The sequence below is a fragment of the Corythoichthys intestinalis genome, chromosome 9 (assembly GCF_030265065.1).
Source record: "Corythoichthys intestinalis isolate RoL2023-P3 chromosome 9, ASM3026506v1, whole genome shotgun sequence".
Taxonomy (NCBI): Eukaryota; Metazoa; Chordata; class Actinopteri; order Syngnathiformes; family Syngnathidae; genus Corythoichthys; species Corythoichthys intestinalis.
In genome coordinates, this window is record NC_080403.1 from 36,221,979 (window position 1) to 36,239,572 (window position 17,594).

Below are 17,594 nucleotides of genomic sequence, written 5' to 3' on the forward strand. Positions count from 1 at the left end.
ACAAGGTTCTGGAACGAATTGTGTGATATAATGTAGAAGTACCACTGTACTCTAAAATACAGCAAATAGAAAAAGCAAACTTTTTCCACCTTTGTAAAAATGTGCTTCTCTTTTCATTTTCATAGAAGTCGTTAGCCATCTGTAATCAATAATATTGCTCATATAGGCAGAGCAGCAAGATGATTTCCTGTGTCACATTTGCCATTAATTCTACCTTTCTGTTCTGGCGTCTCGCAACCTAAATAAAAAACATAAGTGACGATACATTTGTTGAGTTGATCCTTTACATTTAGTGGCTTGTTTGTCCAGATAATTTCGTTTTTTTTTTTTATTATTATTTTATTTTTGAGTTGTCATATGTCACTCTTTGTCTCTCAGATCCTCTATGACAGCCCCAAGGCAAGGCGGGAGGTGGAGCTTCATTGGACAGTGTCTGGAGGACCGCATATTGTTGGAATCCTGAGCCTGTATGAAAACATGTATCATGGGAAGAAGTGCCTCCTTATCATCATGGAGTGGTACTATCTCGCCAGTTTTCTTGCTATATATTGATCTGAATTATTCAAATTCCATTGCAAATGCTATTTATTTTATTTGTTAAGTTTTCATTGAACTAACAAAATTGTTTTATGAATGAATGAATGTATTGTCATTGTCATCATCATCATAATCATTGACAGTTTCAGAGTGTGGAATTTGCCCAAAGAAAGACGATGACAGACATAGGAAAGACGGGAAAAAGCAAATGCTTATCGATACCCGTCCCCTAACAGCCCGGGACGCACAGTCAAGCATGTTTGTGTTACAGTCCAGTTATTATCAGTTTTGTTGTTGTTGTTTTTTTTTTTCACATATCATTCAAAAGTCATTGATTGCCATGGAATTTCACATATTGTCCATTTGAGTGGGTTCATTGTATCAGTTGATGTCCAAGTTGGTGTAGGGAGTTTAACTTATTTCTATATTTCTTAAACTTCTCCTAAGCAGGCCCTGTCCTTTGGGATGAAATACTTATACAGAGCTGTTTTCTTTCTGCGTTGATAAGCGTCTTGGTCATCCAAGGTTTGTTTTCCATTCTTTGTCTCGTGGGAGTCAACTTGACCAGGCAGTGCTTATCATAGCTGAAGTGTATTCATAAAGCACCCATAAGCTGCATTCAAATTGTTTGCATTGTAAACATCATTCCAGTCTTGAGTTTAGAGATCTTTTTTCATGTATTCAATGTTTTGATCAGTTCTGATTCTTTTGTACACTGTCTTTGTCGGATTTACGCAGTGGTTGCGTGGAGTGTAGTTTGTGAAGATAGGCAGATGGTCGGTGATATCACAGCAATGCTGTATCCGTGCAAATTAAAGTCAGTTCCTTTGTTTTCCTTAAGCCAGGATTTCTGAGACGGCAATAACATCAAAAGTGGATTTGTTTCAGCTTACATCATGGTACTCATCAATCTGATCATCCAGAAAGGTGGTAACAGGTGTCATCATTAATTTTCGAATGAGGTCAGCTCTTCCAGGCTTCTCACGACTCTTATCTTCATGTCTTGCAACTTGACAAGGATTTTGCAATCAGAGACCCAGGTGCTGGCAATTTTCCCCTCTTTTTTGAGCTGACGTGCTTTTCTCGCTATTTGGGCATTTTGGCGAGTCAAGTTGTCATTCAGTAAAAACCTTCTTTCCTTTCAGGCGGTGGCGCTGGTCAAGCAGGGCAACCTTGCTCTTGTGGTCTGCCAACTTCACGACCACCGTCGCCGGTCCTCTCCACCCAAGTTGGGAGCAGAAAGCAGTGACGGATGCCCTGCGGGTCCACTTTTATTCCAAATTCTTGCAGCTTGGCAATTGCCTGTTGAGCCACAGGTGGGCTAGCGGCCTCGGCATATGATCTGGGCGTCAGTTGTAATCCAGAGATGATGAGATCATTTGCGCGTCTTCCTTGGTCGAGATCATCAGCCAGAATTTCCAGCCTTTTGATGCGAGCCTCCTTCTCCTTCACCACTTGCTTGAGCTTCTCGTTTTCAGCGCGCATCAGCTGTAATTCTTTCATGACTTCCCGATTCTGACTTTGAATCAGGTTAGTCAGAGAAGCCTCCAGGTTGGTCAGAGGGGCCAGAGAGGCCACTATTTTCTGGATGGAGGATTTGACTTCATCCAGATCCTCAGGTTTCAGTTTTCCGAGCCATACAGCCTGCAATTACTGCAATTATTGTTACAAATACTAAAAAATTATAATGTTTGTAAATAAATTAAATGTACAAAGGGCAATGGATAAATGTATTGAAACATATATCCAGCTATTTTCATAAATCATTCGTCTACTTACAAATAGTACGGAAACTAATGTGAACTGAAACTGATCTCTTCACATTATTTTATCACGACTGATATTGACTAAATGTACTGGCACAGCAACAGTGTTTGAGTTGCACTGTTTGTAGTAACCATTTGTGTGTGTGTGCGAAAGGCAGTGATCTAAGTGTTCTATAAGCTGCTTTCTGTGACAGCGAAGGTCAACAGAGGACAAGTTTTAGTACTGCCGAACACAAAAGCACATTCATTCCTCTCTCTTCCGCTTTGTGCTCACTACGGAGAGGAAATTAATATTTTATGAGAAATACATTGAATCAAATTTCAATTACATTCACAGATAGCACCAAGCAGATTTTGTTGTCAAATTCTTACACTATATCAGTGCTTCCCAACCTTATTTGTGTGTGTGCTTGTGTGTGCCTGGGCAGTATGGAGGGGGGAGAACTGTTCAGCCGCATCCAAGCCAGAGGAGACCAGGCTTTTACAGAGAAAGGTGAGAACCGATCAATTTTGTTAGAACCAGAAATTGTAGAATGCCATATACTGCACCTATAAAGAGTTGTACATCATCCACTGTGAACAAATAGACTTGTTCTTTTTTAAATGTGTGTTCTGTGGCTAGTTGTGTGTCATAGTGCTGGGGTTCATAGTTCAAATCTTGACTCAGGCCTTTGTGCTCAGCATTTGCATGTTCCAAGTGCTCCAGTGAGGAAAATAAGTACAATGGGGCAAAAAAGTATTTAGTCAACCGCTAATTGTGCACGTTATCCCACTTGAAAATATTAGAGGCCTGTAATTGTCAACATGGGTGAACCTCAACCATGAGAGACAGAATGTGGAGAAAAAAAAGCTAAAAAATCACATTGTTTTGATTTTTAAAGAATTTATTTGCAAATCATGGTGGAAAATAAGTATTTGGTCAATACCAAAAGTTCATCTCAATCCTTTGTTATGTACCCTTTGTTGGCAATAACGGAGGCCAAACGTTTTCTGTAACTCTTCACAAGCTTTTCACACACTGTTGCTGGTATTTTGGCCCATTCCTCCATGCAGATCATCCTCTAGAGCAGTGATGTTTTGGGGCTGTCGTTGGGCAACACGGACTTTCAACTCCCTCCACAGATTTTCTATGGGGTTGAGATCTGGAGACTGGCTAGGCCACTCCAGGACCTTGAAATACTTCTTACAAAGCCACTCCTTTGTTGCCCTGGCTGTATGTTTGGGATCACTGTGATGCTGAAAGAGCCAGCCACGTCTCATCTTCAATGCCCTTGCTGATGGAAGGAGATTTTCACTCAAAATCTCTCGATACATGGCCCCATTCATTCTTTCCTTTACACAGATCAGTCGTCCAGGTCTCTTTGCAGAAAAACAGCCCCAAAGCATGATGTTTCCACCCCCATGCTTTACAGTGGGTATGATGTTCTTCGGATGCAATTCAGTATTCTTTCTCCTCCAAACACAAGAACCTGTGTTTCCACCAAAATGTTCTGTTTTGGTTTCATCTGACCATAACACATTCTTCCAGTCCTCTTCTGGATCATCCAAATGCTCTCTAGTCAACCGCAGACGGACCTGGACATGTGCTTTCTTCAGCAGGGGGACACGTCTGGCAGTGCAGGATTTTAGTCCCTGGCGGAGCATTGTGTTACTGATAGTAGCCTTTTATACTGTGGTCCCAGCTCTCTGTAGGTCATTCACTAGGTCCCCCCGTGTGGTTCTGGAATTTTTGCTCACCGTTCTTGTTATTATTTTGATGCCACGGGGTGAGATCTTGCATGGAGCCCCAGATCGAGGGAGATTATCAGTGGTCTTGTATGTCTTCCATTTTCTAATAATTGCTCCCACCGTTGATTTCTTTACACCAAGCGTTTTACGTATTGCAGATTCAGTTTTCCCAGCCTGGGGCAGGTCTACAACTTTCTCTCTGGTCTCCTTCAACAGCTCTTTGGTCTTGGCCATAGTGGAGTTTGACTGACTGAGATTGTGGACAGGTGTGTTTTACACCGATAATGAGTTAAAACAGGTGCCATTAATACAGGTAACGAGTGGAGTCTCGTTAGACCTCGTTAGACCTCGTTAGAAGAAGTTAGACCTCTTTGACAGCCAGAAATCTTGCTTGTTTGTAGGTGACCAAATACTTATTAGAAATTCATGTGGTCATATGAGATTACAATGGAACTTCTTGGTCTTAATTCCACTCATAGTGTTTGGATAAGAATGATGAGTACCATCCCAAGAACACCATATCTACTGTGAAGCATGAGGGTGGTAGCATCATGCTTTGGGGGTGTTTTTCTGCACAAGGGTCTGGACGACTGCACTATTAAGGAGAGGATGACCCGGGCCATGTATTGTGAGATTTTGGGGAATAACCGCCTTCCCTCAGTTAGCGCATTGAAACAGGGGTCGTGACTGGGTCTTCCAACATGACAATGGCCCGACATAGAAAGCCAGAATAACTAAGGCGCGACTTTGTAAAAAGCATATCAAGGCCTCGCCAGTCTTCAGACCTAAAAGTTACAGGAAACATTTGACCTCTGTAATTGTAAACAAAGACTACTGTTCCAAATATTGGCATTAATTTGATCAGGTATTCAAATACTTATTTGCAGCAGTATAATACAAATAAATTGTTCAAAAATCATGCAATGTAATTTCTGGATTTTTTTTTTTTTTGAGATCGTCTCTCACAGTGAACAAGCACCTATCATGAAAATTTCAAAGCCGCCCATTATTGGGTGTTCAAATACTTATTTTCCTCACCGTATCTAGTATATAAATTGTATATTGTGCCTCAAATACATTTCACTGGTTGCTTGCTGTTTCTGAGCACTACTGTACTTTTTGACAAGATGATGAAAAGCAAATTTAAAAAAAAAAAAAAAGTGTACAATACGTCCGCCATTACATTTCGCGGTAAAATCAGAATTCATCAGTATTTCAGCAGATGTTTTGATCATGCTATTTACATTTAGACATTATGGGATTAAACCTTGTGTTCTGTTCGAAATCTGTCCAAATTTTTGATAGTGGATTAAATTTGATCTGTGATGTAAGGGTTAAAGATGACACTGAACTGTTGATGAACTTAATCACGCCACTGCAAAATCTCAAACATGATATTCTCAGGTGGAATTGAGTACTAAAAGAAACATCAGCAGCATGCAACAGAAAATTCAGAGCAACTGGAAATGGCATACTGTATACAGTAAAGGCATACAAACGGAAATCCCTAGAAATGTATTTGTTGTGTTTGGGAATTTTGCCACTCCAGTGGTTTTCTCCACATTGGCATTCCATTGGCTTGGCTTCTGGTTTGAGACTGTGTTTTTTGACATCTTTTACCCCAGAGGCGTCTGGGATTATGAGGGACATTGGAACGGCCATTGAGTTTCTGCATAGTATTAACATAGCACACAGAGATATCAAGGTGAGATCAACATTTTTACAGATTCGTGTTTTGAGTTAATGTACTCATCTTGGGTCTTTTTTTTTTTTTTTTGGTCTCCCGGAAAAGCCTGAGAATCTACTGTACACCTCAAAGCACAGTAATGGGGTTCTGAAACTAACGGACTTTGGCTTTGCAAAAGAGACCACACAACACAACCCACTTCAGACCCCCTGCTACACACCATACTATGTGGGTTAGTTGCTATCTGTTTTACTTTATACAGTATTGACTGCTCTAAAGTCAGTCATAGTTTTAAATGCATATTTAGAAGCAAGAATGGAAGCGTATTTACAGATGTACTTGAATAACATGCCTACATTTCAAAACCCCCCACCCTCATTTCTGTGTCGTGTCCTTTTATGTGACCATGAATAAGCACCGGAGGTTTTAGGTCCTGAGAAATATGACAAGTCATGTGACATGTGGTCCTTAGGTGTCATCATGTACATCCTGTGAGTATGTAATTTAACTAACTTTGAAGTAAAAGTCAGGATAATCAATTTTGTCATTCATCTCCAGGTTGTGCGGGTTCCCTCCCTTTTATTCCAACACGGGTCAAGCCATTTCACCAGGGATGAAGAGGAGAATCAGGATGGGTCAGTATGAATTCCCCAACCCAGAGTGGGCTGATGTTTCACAGGAAGGTGAGTTATTTAAAATTTGCTATCATGTTATACTACATTAAAAAAACACTACCCCCTGAAAATGTATAATTAGTCATTTAATGCACAGAAAATGCCAATTACTTAACCAGTCCTTCATTAAAATGTGTATAATACAGCGCAAAACTCTGCGTGCTGCTAGTAGCAACCTATTAGAAGGAAAAGCCCAGCAGGGTCATTAATGTCATGAGTGGTAGGATTATATGAACTAAATAAAAAGCGAGTCATTCAGAGCAGGGACAGAAGTCATGTTTGGTGCAGACTGGTGGTGAAAAAAGTGATCAGTAAATTTGGAGGCCAGGTACTGGTGGACTTTGCAAAAGAATGGAGACGTCAATATCGAACGCTTTCTTCCAGAAAGGGCAGGGACAAATTAACCTTAAAGAAGTTGTTGACCGTTTCATAGTGGTAGGGAAGATTGTACTGTAGCTAAACAGCTTAGACTCGTGGTATAAAGTAGGAAGACCAAGTACATCTGTCTTCTGGTTGTCCCCGCGAACCGAACCAGGATTAAGCACTAGATGATGGATGGATGGATGGATGGACGGATGGATGGATGGATGGACGGATGGACGGACGGACGGAAGGAAGGAACAGTACAAGATGAAGTCGTATGACTGCATCGGGCTATGGTAGATATCACATGTATTGAGAACTAGATGCGAAATGACACTCGCCAGCATTAGTAAACAGCCGCCGTCTTAAAGCAGTAGACATCTCCATCTGTATAGCCTATATAAGCAGCTACGTACTTTACATAGCACGTTGCCGCCTCCGTTAAAATCAACAGTATGAAAAGATCATCAAATTATAATCAATACAATAATTTATACTAATGCTTCATCAAAGCTCCCAGCTAAGGTACATGTATGGCAAAAAAATATGTGGAGATGTTTTCTCCATGAGCTTTTGAAAAATAAACATCTTTGTGAAAGTGCACTCCGTTGGAAAGAAACTTATCACATTCAAGTTCAAAGACTGATATTTATATATAAGTTAAAAATAGCCCGGTGAGAAGTTCATATAATTTAAAAAATCATCGAGAAGTTAAGACATTAATAAAAACTGCGCAATTTTTTTGACCCTGCCTCCTAAAAGAATCGGAATCGAGAATCGTTCAGAACCAGAATCGAAACGCGGGATCGGAATCGTTCAATTTCAAACGATGCCCAACCCTACACAAGAAGCTGCACGGTGTCTTCGATTGAGATAAAGCCTTTTACAGAGTACCCGAGAGAAAATGTGGTGCTGCATGACGAAGTATTGTAGAATTGTACAGGACGCAGATTAAAGACACGTATGAGGACAAGTATGCACTTCTCCTTGTAAATGACCTTCATGTTGTTTTTACTCTCCCAGGGAAAAGTTTGATTCACCAGTTGCTGAAGACAGACCCCAATGAAAGAATGACGATCAGTCAGTTTATGAACCACCCCTGGATCAGTGTGCGTTTTTGACCCATGCACTTTTAATACGTTGGATAGTACTTCCTGTTTGTATTGTGTTTACACATCTGCCTGGGTATGTTTGTGCTTTCAGCAATCCATGGTAGTCCCCTCTACTCCGCTACACACTACTCGAGTGTTGACTGAGGACAGGGAGATGTGGGAAGACGTGAAGGTGTGAAGCACAACAACACTGAACTCTTCTGGTCAATTTGCGACATTACATGGAAAATCAAATATAAAGTTAGAACATACGTATACTACTAAATCGTAATTCCTTTTGCAGAACTGACAGAGTTCCTATGTAAGGTAGAAATAATCAAATTCTCGATATAAACCAAATTCGTTGGCAGGACATATAGTCTGAAGTCTATTAGACGACAACAACAAACGGAAAAAAATCAATATACTTGTGCTGAAAGCAAACATGAAATCAGAGAATATTGTTGGGAATAAATTAATACACATTCATGGGAAGAAATAGAATTCAGGTTGTGAATTTAGGTCAGTGCTTCTGATAGTGTCGTAAATAACAGACAAAAACACACATTTGTCACTGTAACTTAAAGTCCCCAGACCGTAATGTTAAGAAATAGCCTATCAAGCACTTTCAACAGGCTCAGTTTTGTGTCAATCAATCATGAATCCCAAGCAATAATCCTTCCCAAAACCCAGACTAGAAAACATACAGTGCCTTGCAAAAGTATTCGGCCCCCTTGAACCTTGCAACCTTTCGCCACATTTCAGGCTTCAAACATAAAGATATAAAATTTTAATTTTTTGTCAAGAATCAACAACAAGTGGGACACAATCGTGAAGTGGAACAAAATTTATTGGATAATTTAAACTTTTTTAACAAATAAAAAACTGAAAAGTGGGGCGTGCAATATTATTCGGCCCCCTTGCGTTAATACTTTGTAGCGCCACCTTTTGCTCCAATTACAGCTGCAAGTCGCTTGGGGTATGTTTCTATCAGTTTTGCACATCGAGAGACTGACATTCTTGCCCATTCTTCCTTGCAAAACAGCTCGAGCTCAGTGAGGTTGGATGGAGAGTGTTTGTGAACAGCAGTCTTCAGCTCTTTCCACAGATTCTCGATTGGATTCAGGTCTGGACTTTGACTTGGCCATTCTAACACCTGGATACGTTTATTTTTGAACCATTCCATTGTAGATTTGGCTTTATGTTTTGGATAACTGTCCTGTTGGAAGATACATCTCCGTCCCAGTCTCAGGTCTTGTGCAGATACCAACAGGTTTTCTTTCAGAATGTTCCTGTATTTGGCTGCATCCATCTTCCCGTCAATTTTAACCATCTTCCCTGTCCCTGCTGAAGAAAAGCAGGCCGAAACCATGATGCTGCCACCACCATGTTTGACAGTAGGGATGGTGTGTTCAGGGTGATGAGCTGTGTTGCTTTTACGCCAAACATATCGTTTTGCATTGTGGCCAAAAAGTTCAATTTTGGTTTCATCTGACCAGAGCACCTTCTTCCACATGTTTGGTGTGTCTCCCAGGTGGCTTGTGGCAAACTTTAAACGAGACTTTTTATGGATATCTTTGAGAAATGGCTTTCTTCTTGCCACTCTTCCATAAAGGCCAGATTTGTGCAGTGTACGACTGATTGTTGTCCTATGGACAGACTCTCCCACCTCAGCTGTAGATCTCTGCAGTTCATCCAGAGTGATCATGGGCCTCTTGGCTGCATCTCTGATCAGTTTTCTCCTTGTTTGAGAAGAAAGTTTGGAAGGATGGCCGGGTCTTGGTAGATTTGCAGTGGTCTGATGCTCCTTCCATTTCAATATGATGGCTTGCACAGTGCTCCTTGAGATGCTTAAAGCTTGGGAAATCTTTTTGTATCCAAATCCGGCTTTAAACTTCTCCACAACAGTATCTTGGACCTGCCTGGTGTGTTCCTTGGTTTTCATAATGCTCTCTGCACTTTAAACAGAACCCTGAGACTATCACAGAGCAGGTGCATTTATACGGAGACTTGATTACACACAGGTGGATTCTATTTATCATCATCGGTCATTTAGGACAACATTAGATCATTCAGAGATCCTCACTGAACTTCTGGAGTGAGTTTGCTGCACTGAAAGTAAAGGGGCCGAATAATATTGCACGCCCCACTTTTCAGTTTTTTATTTGTTAAAAAAGTTTAAATTATCCAATAAATGTTGTTCCACTTCACGATTGTGTCCCACTTGTTGTTGATTCTTGACAAAAAAATTAAATTTCATATCTTTATGTTTGAAGCCTGAAATGTGGCGAAAGGTTGCAAGATTCAAGGGGGCCGAATACTTTTGCAAGGCACTGTAATTAGCTTAAATGTTAGACATAAAATGCAATATTATTCTGCAATGGAGCTGTGTAAATTGCGTAAACGTTTCCCTTTCCAACTTCTCAAAAATGCTCAGGTTAAACTCTTTTGTCATCCTCCATTCAAGCATGACTGATGATTGACTAGTGGGTAGTAGCGCATTACATGTACTCCATTACATGAGTAACTTTTTGTGAAAAATGTACTTCTATGAGTAGTTTTACTAAGCAATACTTTTTACTTTTACTTGAGTAGATTTGTGAAGAGAAAACGCTACTCTTACTCCGCTACTTTGGCCTACACAAGAGTCGTTACATTTTTCCTCTTTATTCTACATCAGGGGTCCCCAAACTTTTTCCTGTGAGGGCCACATAACTTTTCCCTTCTCTGATGAGAAAAAGTGTGACGATTGCAGGAGTGCCTAAATGTAAAAATTGATTGTTTCCAGAAAGCCACAAATAACCCTTTCTGGATGCTTCACGCAACAAAAGTAAATAAAATAAAAAATAATAATATAATATAATATAATATAATATAATATAATATAATATAATAACACTATTAATTAAATAGACAATAACCAAATAACCCTCTCTGAGTTCTTCACAGAAAAAGGCCAGGAAATAAATAACACTATTGAGAAAAAAAAAAAAAATTTAAATGCTCTCTGGTATTGTTCAGGGGGCCGGCCTGTTTTACATATTAGATTTATCTTTTTTTTATTGCCAGCGATGCCAAGAGTAGCTCTACTAATTTCACCAATGAGACATCACAACAATAATCACATGACTCCATTACACCAATCAGACGTAAGCTTGCCGTTCAATAATCACGCCAGCCTGTTCAATTACGTGGCGTCTTTAAAGCACCGGGAAAAAATGAAGTATTTGACAGAAAGCGCAGATTTAAACCTCTCTCCTTGGCACCGACTGGCCACGAAAAAACGTAGATATGATCCTTTTACTTTTGTAATAGTAACTATAGGGAACTATTCACTATTTAAACTAGAAACTATTTTCTCCACCAGAGGGCACTCATGCTCTTTGGGCAAATAATGCTTCAGTTGTCTTTTTTTCTCTCAGTGGAAGTCAATGACCCCCCCCCCCCCCCTTTTTTTTTTTTTTTTTTTTTAATTTCTTTAGGTTAATGTGGTCATGCAATGGGTTATTGTATCATTATAACATTATAATAACAGTTCATATAGATAAGTTTGTGCTGAGTGAAAAAAAAAATCCATAGTAAAAGAAATATTTATATCATATCATAAGTTACTCACAATGTTACTCATCACTTGAGAATTCTTTTCACCGAATACTTTTTTTACTTGTACTTGAGTACATTTTTTGGATGACTACTTTTACATTTACTTGAGTAATATTATTTTAAAGTAACACTACCTTTGCTTGAGTAAAATTTTGGGCTGCACTCCCCACCTCTGACAAATCCATGGATTGTATTACTAATATTGCTTTGACGTCTTTTAGTGTTTACTTTTTATGGCTTGTGATCTTTTGTCCCATATTTAAAGGTAACCTTTATTATTGTAGATAGTTAGTGTCTGACATTTTTTTACTAATAGTGAATATCTGATATTCACTGTAGAAGACTATGTTTACTGTTTTTGTATCATCGCCGCTCATGTCCTGACTGGAAAAAAAAGACAAATGTTTAGAACTACCTGAATATGTAAAACAGTGTACTAACATGGAAGTCTGTCAGAGAGAGGGGAAGTATATTGCATACCATATGTCCTAAGTTCCTATACTGTGTCATTTAGAGTTACTACATTACAATCTATTGCATGTTGCCTGCATATGCACATTTTCCTGTGTAGGAAAACTCAGAGCTAAAAGTTGCCCTAAAACATTAGGTAGATTCATGTTGTTTTTACTCTCCAAGGCAAAAGTTTGATTCACCAGTTGCTGAAGACAGACCCCAATGAGAGAGTGACGATCAATCAGTTTATGAACCACCCCTGGGTCATTGTGTGTCTTTGACCCACGAAATTTTGATATGTTGGATACTACTTTCTGTTTGTATTGTGTTTACACATCTGCCTGGCCATGTTTGTGCTTGCAGCAATCCATGGTAGTAGTCCCCTTTACTCCGCTGCACACTACTGGAGTGTGTAGCGTGTAAGCTAAATTTCTTTGCATTCATTCGCAAGCTGTCGTCAATATCAAGATATGCTTGTTTTTTGAAAAAAAAATCCCAAAGTTTAAGAATTCACATGTAATGGTAAAAATGAAAAATGGAGAGGCCCTGTATACGTGTAGACCCCAATCACATGACGTCACAACTCCGCCCCCCTGACTGGAGCCACATTATTGTCCGTCAGCTCGTCGTTTTACACATTACTGCTACGTACATGCCTCCTATAGACCCCAATCACATGACATCACAACTCCGCCCCACTGACTGGAGCCGCCATATGGTCCGTCAGCTCGTCGTGTTTACACATTACCGCTACGTACATGCCTCCTATTGCGGCGTGTTTTTTCTGCTCGTTAACATTAATAATCAAAATGGTGAAGGCGTGTGTGGCGGTTGGACTTGAAGTTCTACCGTCCAAACTTTTTGCAAAGGGGGCCAGATTTGGTGTGGTAAAAATGTGGGGGGCCGACCTTGGCTAACGTCCTTTACGTAGAACAATATATTTAAACAAATTTTAGCAAGCCCTTCTGTGTGTCACATTTGCTTTATTATTATTATTTTTTTAAATTTCATAATTTCAATAATCTCGCCTTTGTGGCGTTCTCTTTCGACACTCGGGCTCTTGCGAAATACTGCCGCTGTGAAATTAAACTAGCTTCAAGTTGCTTTCATTTCTCGCTGCGTATCTTCCCTGTAATGTCATACATGTCAGCGTGTTTTGTTTGGTAATATCGCGTCACATCGATCTCTTTGAAAACAGCGACTGTCTCTTTGCAAATAAGGCAGACACAGTTGTTGCGTATTTTATTGAAGAAATAGTCCAATATCCACCTACTTGAAGCATCGGCCATTGTAGTCGACTTTTTTCATTTTTTTTTTATTGATTGATTGTCGCCATTTTAGAAAATTGGAAGGAAAGGGTCACACGGGGTTATGTTGCTTAGAGTGCTGCTCTTTAAGGTTTTTCAAAGTTTCGTGAGAATAGGTTGAGTTTCTGTGGACAAGATAGTTGTAGATATCAGGGTAGCAGATGTCAGGCAGAGACGGCGAAGACAGCGGGTCAAAAAATATCAATTTAGGCATCAAATATGGATCTGGCGAATGGATCGACCGAAGCTTTTCCACATAACGCCTTTTATGCAACACATCCAATGAGTTTACAGCGTCTGAAAGCACCGGGGCTTCCATGAATTGCACTATAAATTGCTTGATAAATTGAGACCATTGAGAATAAGGACACACAATGACTGACAATATGGCGGCACAGTACAGCGATAAGTCATTGTGTGACGTTGGTGAGTGGGGTCTATAGCAGAGCCCTTTCTCCACCATTACAGTGCCCAAAGCGCTATACAGGCTCACATTCACACACACATACCTACACCAGTAGGTGGTGCTCCTGCCAGCAAGACATGGCCATGGCCACTGGGAGCAATTCAGGGCTCAGGGTTCTGCCCAGGGGCAGTTTATGGGCAGACGTAGCAATGAAATTAACCGCTGATCATTTGATCGATCTGTTCTACCAACTGCAACACGGCCGACCCAAATCAGGGGCATTACAACATAACATCAAATTTTTCAAATATATTTAAGCGTAGACTTCACCATCAGTTGACAAGACTGCTCTTACAAACATTGAGCCATGCCTTCCTGTTGGGCGCCCAACTAGGCAGAGCTGTGTTGGCTTTCACTGTGATAAACTCAAACACACGCTGCGTTCAAACGCCGGATTTAGGTAGAAAACTACGTTGTTTAACTGTATACAAGCAGGCAGGAGTGTCTCAAGAGTGATTTGGTCAAGGATTCAAGGTAATTTTTATATGAAAGAGCCCCATGCATGCACTTTTAAAAGTTGTGAAAAAAATGTATGGGAAAAAATTGCCTAACTTTAGCTTGAAATATTTACTACTACGTAAAATGAATGATAACAGCCCCTTTTCTTTTTTTTTTTTTAATTTCCAGTTATCTAGACTTTCTTACATTCATATATATTGAAATTGCGGGGATTTACGCATTTATTTACAAGAACTTTCAACTTAAGAAGCTCTGTTTTATGACAGCCGCCACGTTGGATTACACAATAGCATAATTTTAGCATGAAATTTTTACATAAAATGAATGATAACTGCCCGTTTTTTGCTTTTAACCAAGAATCTAGACTGTTCATATCTATAGAAATTTTTGGATGTACGCATTTATTTTCATAAATTTTCAACTTAAAAAGCTCATTGTTTTGTGATGGCCGCCGTGTTGTATCCATACACAGCAGTAACTTTACATTCCACTGATCAGGTAATTTTGAGCCACCTGTCCATTTTTTGGCCAAAAAGTAGTAATTTCCACATTTCTGCGTCAATACAAAATAAAATTCTCCTTTTGCGTGTTTTAATTTTATGTAACATTTCAATCTGTAAACGACGAGGGCCAAATAGGCGGCAAGACGTGCTGAGGCAATAGTAACATCGGAGTTCAACCTAAATAAGTTGTGATTGTATTTAGAAAAATGCCAAATTTTGCTTTTGTTGAGTAAAATTACGATCATTCTGCAAGCTTTCCTCAAATATTAAGTTTCTGATGGGAAAAATGAGTGATTTATTAGATGTTGAAAACATCCACTAAATTAAAAGAAAAAAATTAAGTTGCTAATTTGGGCAAAAATGTATATATGTTATGTTATACATTGCTATTGCCCCTTAAAATATAGGTGATTTTCTCTGCATCTGGTGATTTTTGTGCAGCTAGCATAAAATTTGAGAATTTTATAGCCATTTTAAGTTTTGTTATACTTGTATAAAAAATAATTAATCGTGATTTTATTAGGGAACAACTATGAATTTTTTTATGTCGCTGCTCATGGAGACTCCTATATGCCTAAGGGAGGTGCCTGTTTTGGTTTTAGGTCGCTAGCGGCTTCGGTTTAAAAATTTTTTGAATTTTAGATTTTTCAAAATAGGCCAGCTACAGATCGGCCCTGAGCCAAGCTCCATGTTCCGTCAATTGATAGTGAAGTCCAGGATTTAAGCTTAATTTGTGATTAGTTTTGTATTCAAACTTTACTTTGAATCTACATGTACAACTTCAAACTTTTGTCGTACACAAAAAAATGTAATAACCTAAAAAGTGTAACATTTTGTTACAAATCCAAAATGACTCCTATAAAAGACGATGAAATTATAGGAATATAACATTTTTAAAAAGCAGTGGAAAAAAATCATGCTAGTTTAATTTTTGTCCCACTTACAGTATGCATTAATGGGTTCATATGAACAGAGTCTGATGTTTCACAGGAGGAGATGACCAGCGCTTTGGCAACCATGCGTGTCGACTATGACCAGGTGAAAATTAAGGACCTGGACACGTCCAGCAACCCCCTCCTCAACAAGAGACGCAAGAAAGCTGCTGCAGGAGCCAAGGGAAACTCCACAGTCTGCCAAAGTCAGTGAGAGTGAAGGCTCACTCTCACAATGAAGGGCAAAGACTGATTTGGCACTCTTTTAATATACGTATATGAAGATATTTTGATAAAAGACAACACGAGATTATGAACACAGTAGGACATAAAGTCTTGACTGTAACTTTTTTCTGCCAAAGTGTTTGTTAAGTGTTTTATGAAATTTTAAGAATCTGTGCCTTTGTTTGATTGTCATTTCAAAATATGACTACTCTGTTTCATGTTTGAGGTCTCTTTTTTTTTTTAACCATGCACTATCCAACTAATCCAAAGATAAACACCTCAAAAAGGTGTAGTACAGTTGAGGGGTCGTCCAACATTTTCTGTATGGATACAGTGAGGAGCAGAAGTATTTGCACCCCTTGTGATTTTGCAAGTTCACCCACTTAGAAAATAGGTAGAGGTCTGAAATTTAAATCATAGATGCATTCCACTCATAGAGACATAATCTTAAAAAAATATCCCAAAATCACGTTGTATGATTTTTAAAAAATTTATTAGGGTTGTTCCGATCATGTTTTTTTGCTCCTGATCCGATCCCGATCGTTTTAGTTTGAGTATCTGCCCATCCCGATATTTCCCGATCCGATTGCTTTTTTTTTTTTTTTTGCTCCCGATTCAATTCCAATCATTCCCGATAATTTTTCCCGATCATATACATTTTGGCAATGCATTAAGAAAAAAAATCAATAAAACTCGGACGAATATATACATTCAACATACAGTACATAAGTACTGTATTTGTTTATTATGACAATCATTCCTCAAGATGGCATTTACATTATTAACATTTTTTCTGTGAGAGGGATCCACGGATAGAAAGACTTGTAATTCTTAAAGCATAAATGTGACTTTGTATATTGTGACTAAATATTGCTATCTAGTGTATTTGTTGAGCTTTCAGTAAATGATACTGCAGCCATTTAACGTATGCCCAAATGCATGATGGGAAGTGCAACCATGACTGTGCGTAGGGGCACCAATTGATATATCTTCTCTGCGTTGTGAAAGAACATAGGGTGCTAAGAAAATGATCAACTACTACCTTTCTTCCCCACATTGCCTCCCACGTTATTTTTAATTGCTGAGAGAGGTATTGTAAGGCAATAGCCACATATAAATAGTTCCAAAGGCTGTCAAAATTCTCTCTACTCATTATACGCTGCCTTTTAGCGCTATCTATAGGTAAAACGGGGTCTTTATAGATTGAACGCGATAATGCGTGAGTGGGTCGTGCAGCGCACGCGCTAATTATTTAACGTGATTGATTAAAAAAATTTAATTACCGCCGTAATGCAATAAATTTGATAGCCCAAACTACTCTGGATGAGTGTAAGACATTTTGTCTGTAACGTTAAATACAACTAGAAAACGATTTAAGTAAAAAAAATATATATATTTAAAAAAAAGCATGTCCGATATGTTTTTTGCCGATTCCAATACTTTGAAAATGATGTGATCGGACCCGATTGATCGGCATCCCGATCGATCGGGACATCTTTATAATTTATTTGTGATTTCCTGGGGTTCATAAGTATTTATATCCCTGAGAATCAGCAAGAATTATAACACACAAAGAGTTGTCACCCTACCTTGAAAAAAGTCCACCGTTTGAGCTCAATATTGTTACCTGTGCACCCCACTGTCAGTCATAATCCAACTGCTACAATGGGCAAGACCAGAGGGCTTTTGAAAGACACCAGGGAAAAAATTGTTGAGCTCCACAAAGCTGGAAAAGGCTATGGGACAATTGAAAAGCAGCTTGGTGAGAATAAATCAACTGTTGCAGCAATTGTTATAACA

General features: G+C 39.1%; 1 protein-coding gene across 1 annotated transcript in view; it reads left to right on the top strand.

Annotated features, from left to right (window-relative positions):
• Nucleotides 1-16,016, top strand: part of mapkapk3 (MAPK activated protein kinase 3) — a 43,379-nt gene extending 27,363 nt beyond the window's left edge. Inside the window, exons 2-10 of the mRNA XM_057846234.1 lie at nt 379-518; nt 2,732-2,796; nt 5,657-5,736; nt 5,824-5,950; nt 6,134-6,209; nt 6,277-6,401; nt 7,779-7,864; nt 7,959-8,039; nt 15,628-16,016. Coding sequence (XP_057702217.1) covers nt 379-518; nt 2,732-2,796; nt 5,657-5,736; nt 5,824-5,950; nt 6,134-6,209; nt 6,277-6,401; nt 7,779-7,864; nt 7,959-8,039; nt 15,628-15,783 — 936 coding nt within the window. The 3' untranslated portion in view covers nt 15,784-16,016. The remainder of the gene's footprint in view (nt 1-378; nt 519-2,731; nt 2,797-5,656; nt 5,737-5,823; nt 5,951-6,133; nt 6,210-6,276; nt 6,402-7,778; nt 7,865-7,958; nt 8,040-15,627) is intronic.
• Nucleotides 16,017-17,594: the final 1,578 nt, after the last annotated feature.